Source organism: Aulostomus chinensis, chromosome 13 (genome assembly GCF_037954235.1).
Source record: "Aulostomus chinensis isolate RoL2024-O1b breed Wild chromosome 13, RoL_Achi_v1.0, whole genome shotgun sequence".
Classification (NCBI taxonomy): domain Eukaryota; kingdom Metazoa; phylum Chordata; class Actinopteri; order Syngnathiformes; family Aulostomidae; genus Aulostomus; species Aulostomus chinensis.
The window spans coordinates 18,692,478-18,710,101 of record NC_141332.1 but is presented as its reverse complement, the minus strand read 5'-3'; the positions used below and the strand labels follow the sequence as shown (position 1 = coordinate 18,710,101).

The 17,624-nt window shown below is 42.6% G+C and overlaps 1 protein-coding gene across 1 annotated transcript in view; it reads right to left on the bottom strand.

Moving 5' to 3' along the window:
- The window catches only part of fgf13a (fibroblast growth factor 13a), a 97,690-nt gene extending 82,205 nt beyond the window's left edge, over positions 1 to 15,485 (bottom strand). The window contains exons 1-2 of the mRNA XM_086221877.1: positions 14,975 to 15,485; positions 14,532 to 14,680 (exon numbers count right to left, since the gene is read on the bottom strand). Coding sequence (XP_086078003.1) covers positions 14,532 to 14,580 — 49 coding nt within the window. The 5' untranslated portion in view covers positions 14,581 to 14,680; positions 14,975 to 15,485. The remainder of the gene's footprint in view (positions 1 to 14,531; positions 14,681 to 14,974) is intronic.
- Between the last annotated feature and the right edge of the window lie 2,139 nt (positions 15,486 to 17,624).

Below are 17,624 nucleotides of genomic sequence, written 5' to 3'. Positions count from 1 at the left end.
CACCGGGGGAAGTGAGGATCGAACCAGCGACCCTTCAGTTGCTAAACGGCCACTCTACCTCAGGAGCCATGCCTCTCCCCACAACAACACGTTACGAGTCAAAGTATTTTTTTCAGTCTGACATTGCAGCCTGCAACTGGTACATGTTGCAGCTAAATACAATGAAGGTGAGGTCAAGTTTTGGCAGGTTTAAGGGAAGCATGTGGTCAGTTTGATGACTCATCAGTTCTTCACCACTCTTGCAGCCAACACTTCCCCTTCTGCCAAAACTTCATGTCATCTACAAATAGTTGCACATGATTGCAATTCATTGACTATCAGTTCAGGCAGGCCCCCATAGAAGTCTGTGCGCTTTTCCAGCCAGTCATAACCACCATGTCCTATAACATCAGCTGTCACAGTACATTTCTCCAACAACTGGAGCTACATATGAATACAGGGGGAGGTCTGCTGACAGCATTCTGCTTGCTTTCTATACATTGTTTTATGTCATGGTTAGAATGTAGCTCATATGAGGCTATGGCTTAAGTCTGGTAAGGTTTAGGTTCAGGTTAAACTAAGGGAATGATCATGGCGTGAGGTGAAATATCCTCTTTTTATGTCAGAGGTGTTGCATATAGTGAAGTAGGTGTGTTATCTGGAGCTTCTTAAAGAAGCAGGAGTTAAAATTTCAGACAGGATGAACTGAGATGTTATATAAAGGGTCAGTAGATGTTATATATGGATATAAGAGTCATGCGATACAGAATAAAAATGTAGAGCTGGAAATAATCACATAGGGCCTCCTTTAGAATAAATGTAAGAATCTTGCTCTGTTCCCTGCTCGCCAGTGTTGACTGCTTTTAAATTCATGCACACTCTTCATTTACATGCAATGTGTACAAAGAACAGCAACAAAAACAACCCCCACAAATACGTCAAGCCTGTATGTATATTTGGGAGCAGCTCTGGAGAGTCTAGTAAACAGAATGGTTTGATCCCCAGGGACTGTCGGTGTCCTTTTGCAAGACACTGACCACCAAATTTCCCCTAATATGGGAATATGAGTGTTAATTTGAGTAGTACAAAGCTTGAGAAGGCTCAATTATATATACCAGGGGTGGCCAACCAGTCTGAGACCAAGAGCCACATTTTTTACTGTGTTACCGCAAAGACCCGCATCACACAGATGGGCACACACGAACATCACCCCATCCCTTTCTCACACACATACCTTTGCTCAGCCAGATTTATTGTAAATGTCACACACCAACATGATAATGACAGAAATTGGCTCCTACAGTACTAAGACCACAGGCCAATCATTTTCAACAATGGACATTGTGTGCTCTGTCTCACACAGACTGTGAACTCCCAGTTCAACCAAGTCCACAAACAAAAATATATGAAATAACAACAGTGATTTCTTTACTATGAATGTACTTAGTGGGACTTCTGGCACTCCTTGCCTTGAACAACCTTCTTCAAATCTGGCTTGTATTCCTTTGTTGCCACTCAAAGCAGTTCTTTCACATGGGTGTCAGTCAGAACAGATCGATGCTTTGATTTCAGGGTAGAAAACACAGACTCGCAGACGTATGCTGACCCAAACACTGGCAGTATCTTAAGCGCAGCCAGTTTGACGTGGGGGTATTTTTCCATTGGCACGCTTTTCCAAAACTCAGTGGTCCCTTCCCTTGAAGCAGGTTTCAATTGGTCCTCTTCACGAAGATCGATCATCTCCAACTCAGTGGCAGCCTCATCTGTGACTAGCGGGGCTTTCAAACAGTCCATCTCAGCATTAAATGAGTCGACGAGGAAAGCAATCTGTGGCCTTTTCAGTTGTAGATCACGGAACTGGGCCACAAAGGTTTCTTGCAGGTTTCAACCAGTGTTGAATATCTGGCTCTTTGCTTATTCGGGGCGGCGCTAGTGACATCCCGCTGGCTTTTAGCAGAGTGGGAAAATGTGTTAAATCTCCCTTTTGAATAGGGGCCTTGAACAGCTTCAGGTTGTTGACAAATGCAAACACACTTTGCACCAGGTCAGGCAGGATTTTTAACTTACCCTGCAAGGTCAGGTTCCGTCTGCCCAAGTGACACAGCGTGTCGACTTAAAAGGCCAGATCCATAATCCACTCGAGGTCCAAGAGCTCGGGATAGTCCTTGTCTTTCTCTTCCATGAGTAGTTTCACAGCACCCAAAAGCTGAAAGAAGCGAGAGAGTACCTGGCCTTTTGACAGCCACCTCACAGTGCAGTGCAGCGGCAGGTCACCTGGAAGCCCTTGGTCCAGCTCAGCGATGAGATTCTTGAATTGTCAGTGGTTAAGTGCATGTGTGCAGACGATTTCCATCACAGGCTTCATGATGTTGTCCAAATTCAATGGTTTAGACATGAGTTGCTCCCTGCGGATGATGCAGTGGAAATTCCAAAACTTGGAAAATGTTCGGTCAGCCTTGCATAGCCCCACAAGCCCGTTCACAGATCCGACCATGGCTGGCGCTCCATCCATGGCTATTGCGGTTAGTTTTGGTATGAGCAGATTTGCTTTCGCAAATGCAGCCATCATTGTTTCTTTCACATCTATGCCACAGGTTCTGTCTTTTAATGGCACAATATCAAGGAGTTCTTGTTTGACAGTAAAATACTCACACGCTTGAAGGTCAGAGTGCAAGTGTGATTCAATAGCCGTGTTAATGTCCGATATTTGGTGTTCAACAGTGTGGCGGGACAGTTTGACGTCTGATACCATTCGTTTTAGTTTGTCGTTTTCAGGAGACAAGATTTTAACATCATGGAGGCATTTTTTATCAAACTCCCCTTCATTGTACGGCTTTTTGGCCCATGCAATGTTCCAAGCCAGTTGATACGATGCAAGCATTACAGTCTCTGAGTGCTTCGTCATTTTTTGGGGAAAAAACTGTACCTGCTTTTCTGCCTGACTTTTCAAAGTGACCAACTTTTGCTTGCAAAGGTCAGTCCCTTTCGGAAATTCCCCGTCGATGTTAGCATGAACTGAGCTGAAGTGGCGCTGAAGATTTGAAGCTTTGAAATGCGCTCATGACGCCTGACGTATAAGGCCGACTGGCTCGCCATTACGTTTAACAAAAAAATATAAACTATCCCACTCTGTTAAAAGCGTCCTGTGTTCATCTTCATATTTTCGTTTTGCTGTGCATTTTTTCCCTGCCATTTTGAGAACGTACTCATCCCACGCACATGCGCGTTTGACAAAAATACCATATTGAACTCAAGTGAAGCAAACACGTACATTAAAAAACAAACTTCAATATGAACGTAAGAGCCGCATAAAACCGGGCAAAGAGGCGCATGCAGCTCAGGAGCCATGGGTTGGCCAGGCCAGATACATACATATTTATAAAAAAAAAAAAAGGAGCCCATGCTAAAAGTCATTACCAGTCTTAAAATCGACCTTGACTTTTCCAATAAAATCCTTCAACTCAAATCTGGTCTCTACTGTAGTTCAGCTTTCCAAGCCGGTGGTTCTGCTCATACACAGAGTGCCATTAAGGTCCCTCTCACACAGGCCAAAAAAACCCTGTGAACATCTGGCTTTTGTCTGCAGAGGGAACATGTTTAATCAACATTCACTCGCGGGTCAAATGTCTCTGCCATAGACGTAAGTATTGATCAGCTCTAGCCCTGATTTATGGGAACAAAAATCCCGGGTGAATGTAGTAATTTGTTGCCCATAATGGCGTTTCTAATGTCTACAACTCAACAGTACAGAGGAAATGAAAGCTCATTGTCTCCACCAGTAACTTCTGTAACGTGGAGTCGTCTCAGCCTTAGATTCAGCACGTCAGCACTCTCACATTGTGGTGTCAGTGTTGAGTTGGACTGGAGCAAAAAAATACAACTGTCACTTTCCTCCATGCTGCTTTTACTAAGGACACCAAAACATTACAAACCCAAGATACAACACTCTAGTTCAACACCTTTGCTTTCTTTCTGTTGTGATTTGTGACGATGCACCAGAACAGGCAACTCCTCATCTACTCGTAGTGTGAGCTGGACCAGCTCGGCGTGCAGTGGGAAAATGATATAACATTTAAACTAATGTCAAGTCTTGCTGCTAATTCAAATGTGCTGCTGGATTAGCCCTGAAAACTGGCCCTCTTATTAGCTATATTTTCTCCATGTGAGCAGAGAAGATGATGTCTTCCTGATGTTGTCATTGTTACAGACTGGTAAAGCTTTGGTGAGAGTTCAGAATATCCTAATCTGCATTCTCCTCAAAGCAGAAGCAATCATCTGCCCTTACCGCTCGCACCACAGAGGCCTGCTGGCCAGTTAGACGCCGTCTCGCAGGTCTGCTTTGTTCCAGCCTCTAACCTCTGTTTATTACCACTGGTCCAACCTTATCACCTCACTTCGCCCTAATCCCCTTTATAGCTTTCAGCAACTTTAATTAGTTCATGTCCAGAGCAACTATTAATCCTGAGAATGATTTAAAATATATTCCAGCAGGCAGTAAAATCTTTGTACACTACATGATTTTGAGGCCTTGACTTGGCTCAGAAGTATTTCACCACTGACGTTGACTGCAAAACGTCTCTCTCTCTCTCTCTCTTTTACTCACAATAACTCTATGTGACAGTGTTTCAATTCCGCCAGGCTGTGGAGGTTGTCTTGGATGATGGAGGCAACTCGTGGCTTCAGCAGCAACCTTGGAAAACCATAATTACTTCAGTGACCGCTTTCTAACCTACAATACTACATCAACTCTCCACAACACGTCCAATAATAATAGTATTTATGATGCTTCGGTTTATGAAAAGCCAGGAAATACTTCTATTTACTTCTACATAATATTTGATCACGACCTCCTGATGTGGTCCGGCGGATCCCATCACATCCCAATTGATAAATTTACACATGCATTTTTCAATATCCGCGTGCATATCACATTTTAATACCAGTTGTAAATAGGATGAAGGGATCTGAATTTGTTTTTGAATTCTGCCAAAGCCTACAGAAGCAGACATGATGGCGTTATGGACTGCATATAGAACCACCCATGCCTTTACAAAAATATCCACTTAATTTTCCAGATCTGCAGTGGAGCAATTCTTTTGTTTGGAGGTAAATGAAGATGACATCTGTGACATTCATCTCCTGCAGAATTGGACGTGGCATAAAAAAAAGTGCGCACCGTCTGAAAGTGAGCTCAGGTTGGTATAAATGCTTAGAGACAAATGAGTCAGTCCTGCCACATGCTCAGTAGAACAGATGAGCTCTCGCCTTCATCTCAGATGGGCTTACAGCATTTGATCTGCCATGAGTCCATTAGCACTCGCAGTTGAATTGTCAAAAATATTACATGAAGACAATTTAATTCTGTTTGCCATTTGTCATCTCCTCCGTACAATGGGAGTTAAAAAGACAGTCATTAAAGCGTGCTCCGCTCTGAGCAGCATCATGAAGCAGATGAGATAACGACACACTTTGAACAGTTTTCTGCTGATGTCATCTTTGCACTGTTTAGCAGATAGTAAACCAGGGAAAAACTTTCATGTCCTCTGCTTCCTTTAAAGCCCTGAGATGAGGACTGCTGCTGACCTCATCTTGGCTCCTGGGTAATAATATCAAGCAGGCTAGGAAGTTCCCACTTGCAAATGACCCACTTCCTAGTTAAGAGCATTCACGTAGGCTAATGACCCCATGCACCACCCCCAGCGGCTGTGGGTTCGAAACCCGGCTGCAGCTCTTTGCTACACATCCATCTCACAGACTCTCTTCCCTCCCCAATTTCCTGTTTTTGAAATCCCACAAAAATCATTATAATAATCCATATAAACAAAATGAAATAAGCTCAGGAGCTCTGGCTAAACAGAAGGCAAAGACTACTTGATGGGGGGTCATAGGAAACAAATGGGGGGGGGGGGCTCATTAAATGGTTCCCAGAAATCAAAAAATATTTAGAAACTATGTCAAGAGCCTCAACTGTTTTTAACGATACAAATGGTACATTCATGACTACAGTATAAAAATAGCAGTTGAATTTGAAATCTATTCAAAGCTTCCTTTACTTTGGGGTCCTGAGTTGAAATGTTCCTGAACCCCTGATTTAAATTTAAGTTAAACTGACTTATATGATCCTCTGTATTTCAGCAGAACTGTTGCCAAGTGAAGTGATGTAGGTCCTATGAAACATTTCATGCAACACTACAAAATTTCAACCAAGTGCTTCACATATGAAAAGATGAAACAACTAGGAATAAAAGTACACAATTAAAAATATGAACAGAGGGACTATCCATCATCCATCCATCAACCCATTTTCTTCCGCTTATCCTGTTAAGGGTCGGGGGGGGGAGTGGGGGGGCTGGAGCCTATCCCAGCAGCTTTTGGGCGTGAGGCGGGGTTCACCCTGGGCGGGATGCCAGTAAACAGAGGGACTTCTATCATAAATAAATATGATAAATAAACCTCAACTGCATGGACGCACTGAAATGCTAGACGTAGCATATGAAGCAGTTAAAGGGAGCAGGTGAATAAAATCAAATGTAAGGGATTAACAGAGCAATCTAGAAAATAATATTAGTCTTTGTGGGATAATCAACAGGTGTTCAGCATGATCTCCCACCTCAGAGGTTGGTACTTTCCCAACAGAACACACTCGAGGCATATAGGCAAGGGTCAACGGTCAGAACAGTAAAGCTTCATGTGACATAGTTTTTAAATATGCATGAAATACAGTCGTACTTCTGGCTCTGGAGGGACATCATTTATTGTTATCAAGGCAGTTTGACACACATAGCCACAATTATGGGGATTATCTTTAGATGGGATTAACTACTGCAGCATAGAGTGAGTGCATTTCAGAAAGTAAAAATTCAGTAATCCGGAATCCTCAGGTAATAATCCCACACCTTTTTTGCCAGAGTACGTGATCCGCACCATTATTTTGATTGAAGTATTTAAATATATGAATTAGATTCAAGTTCAGTGTCACCAAAGAAAATAAGTGTTTATGTTTGGGAGAAAACAGATGCAGTTCCATGCATGGTCATTTTATGAACTTGGTTTAAAGTCCTTTAGTCTCTGAATGAAAGTGAGGCCAAAGGATGTAACTGAGAACAACACTGAGGGAGAGAGAGAGACAGAAGATGTGCACACAAAAATATGCAGGGAACCAGTGACACCAGTGATTGTTTTCACTGGTTCTGTGGTCTGGCAAATTACTCCTCCAGGCCAACATGCTCCCGCGGGCACTGAGGGAGCAGCTCACAAAGCCTTTCCCCTCAGAAGACATGCAGCTCAGTGGATTACTGGCAGCATGCTGACTAATGCATCAGAAAAGTGAGGTATTTAGAGATTTTAGGGACAGAACACTTCTGGCACTGATGACGCAACAGCAAATGTTGACCGAAGTGCTCTACTCTGATATGAATGACACCCCAAAAACACAACAGCATTGCAATGCAGAAAAAAAAACAGACAAAGAGTGCCACCAAGAAAGTCAGGGGAAGGAACGGGGAGATCAAGTAGGGGATGATCAGAAGAACAGCACCGCGGCAGGGTATCGTTCCAAAAATGTTCTATACCACATCCCAACTGTTAGCTAGACTTTGATCCCAGTTCTTGAATATGACTTTTTTCAAAAAAAAAAAATCTTAACACAATGAAAATTACATTACACATTATGTTACAAATCATTAGTTTTAGTTTTCAGCTCCTTGGCCTTTTCATTCAAAGCAGTTTAACGGAATGTGTTCTCATCGGCCAACACAGAAGTTAGCATCATCGATGTTTCCTCCGCCAAAAGCCAAAGGGCACAGGGTAGCAGATTACCGCAAATGTAGAGCAGTCGCGCACATCCCATAAACAGGTGCTGGACTCAAAATCAATATAGAAAGACAAAAAGAAAGACAAAAAGAATGATGATGCGCGAAAATATATGCACAAAAGGGAGCTGATGTGTGCGGACTCTTCTTTTTTCTTTTTGTCTGGCAGATTACCGCAGAAATTAATTTCCATTTCAAACAAAAGTTTTCTGATATTTTTTTGTCGGGCAAAATAATCTTCACTAATTTCATGACTTCTGAAGTGCAAATACGATCACTAGAAGTAAGCTGAATGAGGGACAACATGGACGCAGGACTTCAGCGTCACCACAGTTAGCTTCTCCTTTCTTTTCACCTCAGCGTGATGATCTTTAAAATTCCCACAGCCTCCCGTTTCGCGACGACCCAAGCCTCACTTTAAAGATGCATAAAAGCACTAAAATTCTCGTGTTACAATTTACTGATTCGTTTTGTCATTGACAAATATTAAAAAATATCTTCAGTTTGTGTTGGCTGCCCGGCCCTACTCAGCAGATCTCAGGTCAGGAGCTGGAGCTGGGGGATCTAAGCAGATGTTGCAATGTTTTATAAACAAAATAAAATTATCTTAATATTGTATTTGACTGGTATCAGTGAGGAAGAATGTAAGAGTGGTTAGCTCTTTTCTTCTTGGGTTCACTGGAGAGTCTTGCTGCTGTATTCCTGGCTGAAGGTGAGATAAGAATGAAGAAACCTTGAACTTAAAAAACTTTCTTGAATGCTCGTTTCTTCTCAAAGACCGCTGTGCTGAAATGGTCTACCAGGTTGAAGAAGCGGGCCTTTGTTTTATTTCTGGTTTATCTGCATTATATTGTCTGCCATCCATGACTTCCTCAGTGCAAGCTAAAACAGGATGGATCACCAAGCTTCAGTGGGAGGCATGAACGACTATTGTCTGCATAACAATGGTAGGAGATATAATATCGTCTACATATAGAAGCCAAAGGCAGCATATAGAAAAAAATAGGACCTGATCTGGAGCTTTGCGGTGCTCTGAAGTCGGCTGCAGTGGAGAAGACAATAATAGATGTGTCTTGGAGGTAAAGCACGGAGGGGGTCTTGATTAGTGACATAGTATGGGTCACAGTGAAGAGGAGTCAGTTTTCTACTGACGCTACCCAGCAGAGTTTCAGGAGATGCATTCAGTTGATGGCGTGGTCCCACCGAATCGGTTGGAGGAGGGATGACATATGAAAATTAAGTTTGATGAGAAATCTCAGAATAAAGCCTCAGATATCAGGACAGGTTGTGACTGCAGGATAAAATACTGTACTTATTGTATCAAATAAGAGTTGGAGTGATGATATTAAAAGATTGACGATGATGTCACTCTGCTTTGGTATTAGATAAGTCTCAGTTGCTGGAGGGACACAGTGTGACGATGTCATGTCAAAATCAAGACAGAATAATAGGATGTTTTTATATTTTTCACTCCAAACTGACAAGTCATCACAACATCACCTTTTTTTTTCCTTTGAAAGAAACTAACTGAATCATGGGAACAGAGCCAACCGGGAACCCGAAGACAATTCACCCGTGTCACTCACAAACCAAGCCTGACAGAGCAAGTGAAGAGACGAGCTCTCAACATTCCCAAACACAGATCAGAAGCATGCAAGTCAGCGATGGAGAGTGGCAGATCTCTGATGCGAGGCGAGTTGGATTCCTGCAGGCAGTGTGGCCTGATCTGCGTCAGTACCAGGAAAGCATTTGACAGGGAACGACTCCACCACCCTGACATCACAAATACTTCCAGCAGAACATGTCCTCACAGACCCTAATGTTTACATGTTGGATAGGAATATAAATGTTGACTGAGTTTGCCTCAACTTTCTGGTGTTTGTTTCGATTGTTATGGTTTAGTTACAGTGGTAGTCCGAAAAGTACACGGTTAAGATTGAGGAGAAAATGAGAAAATGAAAAAGAGCTGAACTTTGTATTAGTAATTTGGAGGGGGGGGGGGGGGGCATTTTTAAGCTGACCCTGTCAAATAGCAGAAAATCCTCTGAGCTTGCTGGGTTCACGATTTATTTGGAATCATTTTCCTCGCCCTGGGATTACGAAAATGAAAACCTCCTGCCGTGAAACTGTACACACTGTGTATTACTGTAACTGGTTAATGAATGCACAGGGGCGTGAGGTATTTTGGCATTATGAAGATGATTTTCTCACGTCAACAACTTTAAGTAGAAGCACATGTAGTCTTTCCACAGCTGCAGACATCGAAATTCTCAGTGACAGATGAAGATCACGAATGACAGTCTTGATATTGACCACACACGAGGCGGTGATGCTGAAGCTTTTCAAAGGGGATGCAGCCATTAAATGAAAAGCTGTGAACACCGTAGGCAGCGTGTGGTTTTGCTGATGAGATTCAAGCAGTTATGTGCGTATTGTGGAGGGCCAAGCGGCCAGCCTGCATTGTGATTGATGAAGCAGCTCCTAACTCCTCTCTGGATATCTATTGATTCAGTTCTGCGGCCGTCATCGAACTGAATTAATGCGCTTGATAATATGCGAGACTTATGTCTTACGCCCCGGACCCGCAATTTGAGGAGGACATGAATCCACTGGCTGGCACTCAGGACCCAATAGAGGAGTCTGTCAATAACAAGTCTGAGGGGAGTGGTGCAAGTAAGTTATTTGCCAACATTTATGACCAGGAGAAATAAAACTAGTTGTTGCATTACTCAAACTGAGAATTTCAAATTTTCATTTTATTCAACAGCTTATCTAACTGTCAATAGCCCAGCAGTTAAAGGTGGAAATGTTTTGATGCACCATTATTAATGCAGCACTGTTCACGTGTGCAGGCTCAAGCAGGAGTTCACCTAAGTGACTTCTCAGGCTCTGGAATGCTGTGAGCGTGGATATACGTCACACTTTGACGCGTTACTTTGTCTGCACAAGTTAGCCTCACAAGGACAAGGAGAAACTAACACAACGTGATTCACTGGTGTTGATACTGGCGCTCCGCTACACACCCCTCCTCCTACCTCCACCAGCTCTCTTTCTCTCTCTGTCTGAATTCGTTCTGTTTACATGCAGCGCTACATGATGAACTGTGTCCTTTCTAACTGACCCGCAGAGGAAAAATCAGATTAACTGACAGAGCGGCAGAACAGGATGGGTTTATACAGTTAATCTGCATTAACAACAACAAAATTCAGCGTTGATTCATCAAAAAGCACAACTGAAAATCATATATGTTAATCAACTTCTTGTTGCTGAGGAATCTATGACCTTTGAATGTACACTGACATGAGACCTGCAAATCTGGCTTTGGTTTTAGTTGAAGTCACAAAACGGCTGTATTTCTCATGGCAACCATCAGGTTTTATTGTGTATTTTCATACATCTTCCGATGAGGTGATGTTTTCGTCGATGTTTGTCTCGGATTGTCATCAAACTTTGTGGAGGGGCACGTTGGCCGAGGAAGAACCCAATCAATTTTAAGGGCTGTCGTCATTTCTTTAACACTTTGTTCTCCTCCTCCTGGAGGGTGGACCAGATCCATCCTGAATTTGATCAGCAATTCCGTGATGGCTTATTGTGGAGACAGTGATTTTTTTGACTAATGCTAATTTGGCGTGAAGCCATCATAACTGGACTCCACACGGTCCGATCTTTTCTGATGTTTAATAATAATCATAGACATAATAAAGCCAGGTTTCGCTATCCGCTTGCTCTTCTGAACAGCCTCATTCTCTGCAGGTGCAAGGGTTTGCTCGTTGTTGCTCGTTGCTTTAATTAGGGACAAGGAATATTGCCTTGTATGCCCTCTAAATGTGCTCCAGTTATTTTATATATATTAATTACAAGGGTCAAGACAGCTGTGTCCTTGAGGCATTGCAGATTTTCCAGCAGCATTTTCACAACAAAGTTGAGCGTTGCAAAAGAAATAAGCACAACATCCTCCGTGGCAACAAAAATCTGCACCCTCAAAAATCATTTAAAACAAATTACTTCATCCATTGCACCCGCAAGTGCAACTTCCTCTGTCAGGCCAATGTCTTTGCAAAAAAGCAAACCCAGGAATTCCTTTATACTGACATAACCGCTGTATAACTCAAACTCTATCAAACATGTGAGCTTCAGCTTGAGGGACGGTGCACAAACTCCTGCCAACAATTGTATACATGAAACTCATTCACACAAGCACAGCAGTTACTAAAACACTTGGTGTATTGCTCTCTGCTGGGCTGCATCTTTGCATTCACACCAACGAGCCAGACTGTCTTTGTCTATTGTAAAGTCTATTTTTAAAGGAAATGCTATTACTGTACAAACATTCTCACCATTCATCTTTGGTGTTTCCAATACGTACGGTGATGATTTCTGTTGGATCTTTAATTATCTAACAACTTGATACAAACTCTGATACACTGACAATCACAAATGCATTGGATTTTCTCAGCCACAGTGAAGACGACATCCTAGGTTGAGGGTCCTGCAAAGTTATTTCAGGATAAACGAGAGAGAAACGGGCATATCCCCGCTGCTAATGAAAAGCTGGAGCTTCCGTGGCCCAACAGCTTGCAGAAAACGCTACGGTGATAGCAGGTGGTTCTGGCATTCATGGGCTGCTTCCCTGAAATAATTTGCGGGACAGGTGGTTTCCAAAGCTGGCAGGGTCATTTTTCCCTTGGCAGTTCCCTGCTCCTGTGCCATTCAAGTCTCTGAGACGGCCGGTGGCACTAAGCGACCCTGTCAATGATGCAGATCGGCAATTTTTTTCGTCCTAAAATTGGAAAGCAGCAAAGTCACACCAGCATTTGGCCTTCAGCTATGCATCTATGATACACTCTACACTCGGCTCTGCTGACGGCTCTCAGTTAAGGAGAAGATACATATATATATATATATATATATATAAATATATATATAAATATATATATATATATATAAAAAATCTGAGAGTTCTGGAGATGTCAGTGCCCTTGGGCTTAAATGAGTCAGTCATTCACACATGCCATTGATTTTGAGGGGGAGATGAGAGGGAACTTTGTTGTGGAGGTTAATCTGGAAATCAATTGTTTTGAGCACATTTTGCTCGCTCTATTGTAGGCACAACACACCAGGCTGATACCTCTGTCCCGTATCTGCTGGTTGGTTTTAGCTGCATCTATTTGTCATGTGCAAAAGACGTTAATCGTTTACAAAAGGAAGAGATGATCCGCACCAGATTTAATCCCTGGAGAAATAACAAAGTGTTAGGATAAATGAGGCTGTCATCCAAAAAAAAAAAAAAAAAAAGACTACATTGTAGTATTATGAAGAAAATGCATCATTGTTGACATTAGATATAATTAAAGTCTTATTTTTAATCAATGTTTGTCGATTTTTAATCAAGGCTGGTGAATTGTAGAGTTAGAAAAGGAACCTCCTTTACATTTGTAATGATATATTCTCACAGAGTGACTTTACAGCCCCTTCAGAATCGTGTGTCTGACATGGTAAAACATTCTGGTTCATTATCAATGAATAATTGGTCTCTGAGCTGCTCATGTTACTGCAGCATAATGGCTTTGGTGTTTATGAAGTAAAGGACAAGTAAAGAGAAGTTTCTCACCGGGACAGGCAGCGCAGGTCTCTCTCTGTTCAGTCTTTACATCAATGTCAACACTTGTAGCTGCGCTGCCAAAATAAGCCAATTAGCTTTATTGATTTGTAGTGATCACCCCAAACAGAGCAGAGACCTGACAACACAGGGACCCAATTCAATTGCCACACTAAATAAACATAGGCTGCAATGTGGCGAGCAGCCATGGAGTGGTAAGTTGTGGCAATACACTCCAGAAAGTAACCTATTTTTTTCATATTGATCATAAAAAGGCAGCTGATGTATATCAAGATTGCAACACTGGGGGAATTTTTGAGGCCTGGAAGCTGTTTTTTTTTTTAAACAAAAAAAAAAAAACCGCCTCGTTGTCATTATTTATTTATTTGTCTATTTTTAATCGCACTGAGACAAAGGCGCAATAACGTGTGTGCCAGTGCGTAAAGTGTCATGCGCATCCCCAGTGGACACGGAGCGGTTACAACGATTAGTCCCGCCAGGTTTCTCTGGCAACCCTGTCTCCGCTGTGTCTCCATGGCGATGAATGGGCAGTTCACTTGCTTTTTCTTTATAATAACGGTATACGACCAGTATCAGTGTCATGGGTCACAAATTTAAAAGCTACGGAGCGAACAAAAAAAAAGGGGGGGGGTGCTACAACTGTACAGATGTGTGCTGCTCATGTGCAAATATGAGCCAGGAACACACAGGGACGTTTCAACAGGATGCCAGTGACAGAAATCACTGTCATCATTTCTGCCTTCAATGCAAACACAGTCACAACATGACCAGTCTGTAACATTGATTCTTGGCCTGATTTCTATTTTGTACAAGTCAGTGCAAGTGAAGCATGCGATCTCAAACCAACACATCGTGCGGATTCAGCCTATAGGGGCCTACAGTATAGCAACTGCTTCCGTCTCCAACATCCACATGCTGGGGACGGTTCACCATCAGCGGCTGCTATTGTTTTCAGTGACCTCAAAGGGCGATTCGAGCACCATGCAAGGAAGGTGGGGGGAGGTGTGTGTGTGTGTATATGTGTGTGTGTGGAGGGGGGGGGGTGGATGAGAGCAGGGCTGCGTTCAAACCTGTGATTTAGGGTTAAAGCATTGTGTGCAAGGCAATGGCTCGCCCCTTACCCTTGGAAGCATCCTTGTCTTCTTTAGGCTTCGCCACTTTTCCGCTCATAGATCCCAGTTTGGATGTGTAATTCCCGATTTAGACAAGAATCCTTTTAATGGCAGGCTGTCTTCAATGAAATGGTTATCCAGGTGCTGAGATAAGGCTTCTGTGAGAAGAGAAATCTTCATTTTATATCCACTCATTTACACATTTCTTTCATCACACAGGAGAAGCGTTTGGTTTTAAAGAAGGGACAAGGTGTGTGGCTATCAATGAAAACATCCAACTATTGATGCTGTGTGTGTGTGTGTGTGTGTGTGTGTGTGTGTGTGTGTGTGTGTGTGTGTGCGTGTGATTGTGTGAACACATTCACACCACACGACAAAGAGCCCATATGGCTTCAATGTGCATCAGCCGATGTGTGTGTTCTTGCACAGCCTTTTCACTTTTTCAAACCTACCTTATCTCCTCCACGTTTTCTGCTACATCAATGCACATTGATGATAGGAAACAGTCCCACCATGAATCCCGTTACGTTGCATAGAAAAAAAATCACGACCTGCTCTGCTGTGACAAAGGAGAGGAGCAAAAGCAGCGAAATGGAGAGCAGGATTTCCTCTCCCCCCTCCAAGGAGCTTTCAGTCAAAGACAAGTCAAAACACTAGTCGGTCCTTTCTACAAACACACCCCGGGAGAAAGGCCATCCAGTGTGGCTTGTGCGAGCAGGTTTTGTGGTGTGAGGCTGCCTGCTTCTGACGCGCTGCTCCTCTAGAATCAACAGGATATGAGAGAGAGCGCTCCCCCCGCTACAGCGCCGCTTCACACCGCTGCCGTTGGTGTTTGGATGTCACTATCGCTACCGTGGCGAAAAAAAACAGCTGCTCCATCCCTAAATGTAGTCACCAGAGAAGCTGTTTGGTCGATGCGGTAGAGAATTATAGCCGGAGACTGCGTAAGCATGCTGCACACTCGCCGTCGTCTTGCTGTTGCGCTCATCCAGCTGTCGTCGTTGCAGAGCTGTGATCCCATTCACGGCGGCTGCAGGCTGCGTATTTTCTCCTCACATCATCACAGCTGGACCTCAGCAGGTGCAGCAGATGTGGGGACTGGGGTTTTTGCGACATACTTGTGGAAAAGTAATATAAATGTGTCCAGTAATGTGACAAGGTCATGGAGTCTTGGCTTTTAACTACGCATGATGGAAGTGTGAAGCAGTACCATGTAGCGTGTATGTGGGCCCAACGCGAATCCAGTTTGTCTTACAATAATAACTTTAGACATTTCAAATGTATATATTTGAGAGTTGTGGAAGAAATCCGAGTTTAAAAGGTCTTAATTGTTTCACTGTAATGAAAATGATGTTTTTGTGACTATTTCACTGAAGTGTTGAAAAGTGTTGAAAAGGCTTCCAGCAACACCAGCACTCTAGGTTTCACATTGGATCAACACGCGTGACTTTGTTTATCTCTTAAAAAGCCACTGAAAAGACAAAATAAGCTGTTTAACCTAAAAAGGAATAACTGCATCTCAGAAATCTGCTTCGCACATCTTGCAAGACTCTAACATAAAACTAAGATTAATCCAGTTGTTTTACTTGGTTAAAATACGAACTGCACATTGCAAACGACTAGAAGTCCGTCACCCATGAGCCTGTGTGTTCCATAAAATACTTTTAACAGTTATGCAAGAAGTTTGGGGATTTTTTTCCCCACAGGTAGTTGTGGTATAGCGTTATTTCACCATGATATTTTATGACAGGTATAGCTTTACGGATAAAAATGCCTAACTTGGGTTAATCCAGATTTTTCTGTGATGAGAACGATAACCCTCTGACAGTGTGCTCTGCAGAGCTTTACTGTATTATCTGAAAACATTTGATTCTTATTGTAAAGAAACAGTCCTTGCACAAAGATACACGACGGTGAAACCCTCTACCTCTTACCAATTTATATTGACAATGATAAGTTTGAAAGTGGCATAAATGCAATATCAACAGCAGGCTGTGTGTTAGTCCTTACCTTCAATTCTGAGAGGATGAAGCCTGGCACTTCATCCCTCACCAGAGTGTCCAATTCAAAATGGCAGCCTGTAAATCAGCTTTACCTAATGAGGTCACTTTAGACTATTTTGATTATTTTCTCTCAGTCAGGAGTTCCGGTAGAATCCCCGTCCGATCCCCGCATGTCTTGGCCTTACGTGTCTTAAGCGCTCGGTGGCAGTCCAGGAAAAAGACCTGCAGGTTGAGGGTTACAGGATCTTTATGCTTGCTATTTTTAGAAGAAACTGGACTCCTTTCAAACTGTCTTCACATACTCAAGTCTTCCTGAGACCTTTATGGAACACTGCAGCCTGTTTGGTCTGTTTCAATGCGTAACTCTGCCTCAAATGTGTGGGAGTGGGAGTTTTTAATAAAAATACTGTCTTCTTGTATTCACCCTAACTGAACTAGAAGCAGGCAAGAGTGCAATGACACCTGGTTAAATATCAAGTGTTTTCTGTCATGAAATTCAATTTAGCCAGAAGAAAAACTGAAGCACAGTCAGTTCCTCATGTAGTTTTTAATACAAGGATCAACTGCAGATACACTGAAGTCTTTATATTTTGATAGATATGAAAATTTATATATTTTGTAATTAATATTTCCTTGATCAACTCACAGGTTGTCAAACATTGACGCACATACGCTGCAATATCCTGACAGCTCACCTGTCATATCAGGTGGTGTAGGGGCACCCAAATAACAGGCCAGCAACTGGGGCAAAAAGGCAGGAATGTAAGAACTGAAGAATTATTTGAAATAAATATATGAAAGTGCAATAAACTGAGGAGAAAGACTACATCTCAAATATAAAGCTTAACCGCAAAACAGAAAATTTGACAGAAGAAGCTGCACTTACAAACAAGAACAGGAAACAAGTGGGAGATCAAGAGGGGAGGGGGGAAGCTGATTGGACACAAGGAAGAGGGCGGGGCTGATAAAGACTAACTAATAAAGGAGACACAGGTGTGCACCCAAAAAAGGAGGGAAAACAGAGACAGAAAGTGATTTAAACAGACACGAAAGTGAACAGATTTACAAAATAAAACAGGAACTGTTTACCACAAGCAAC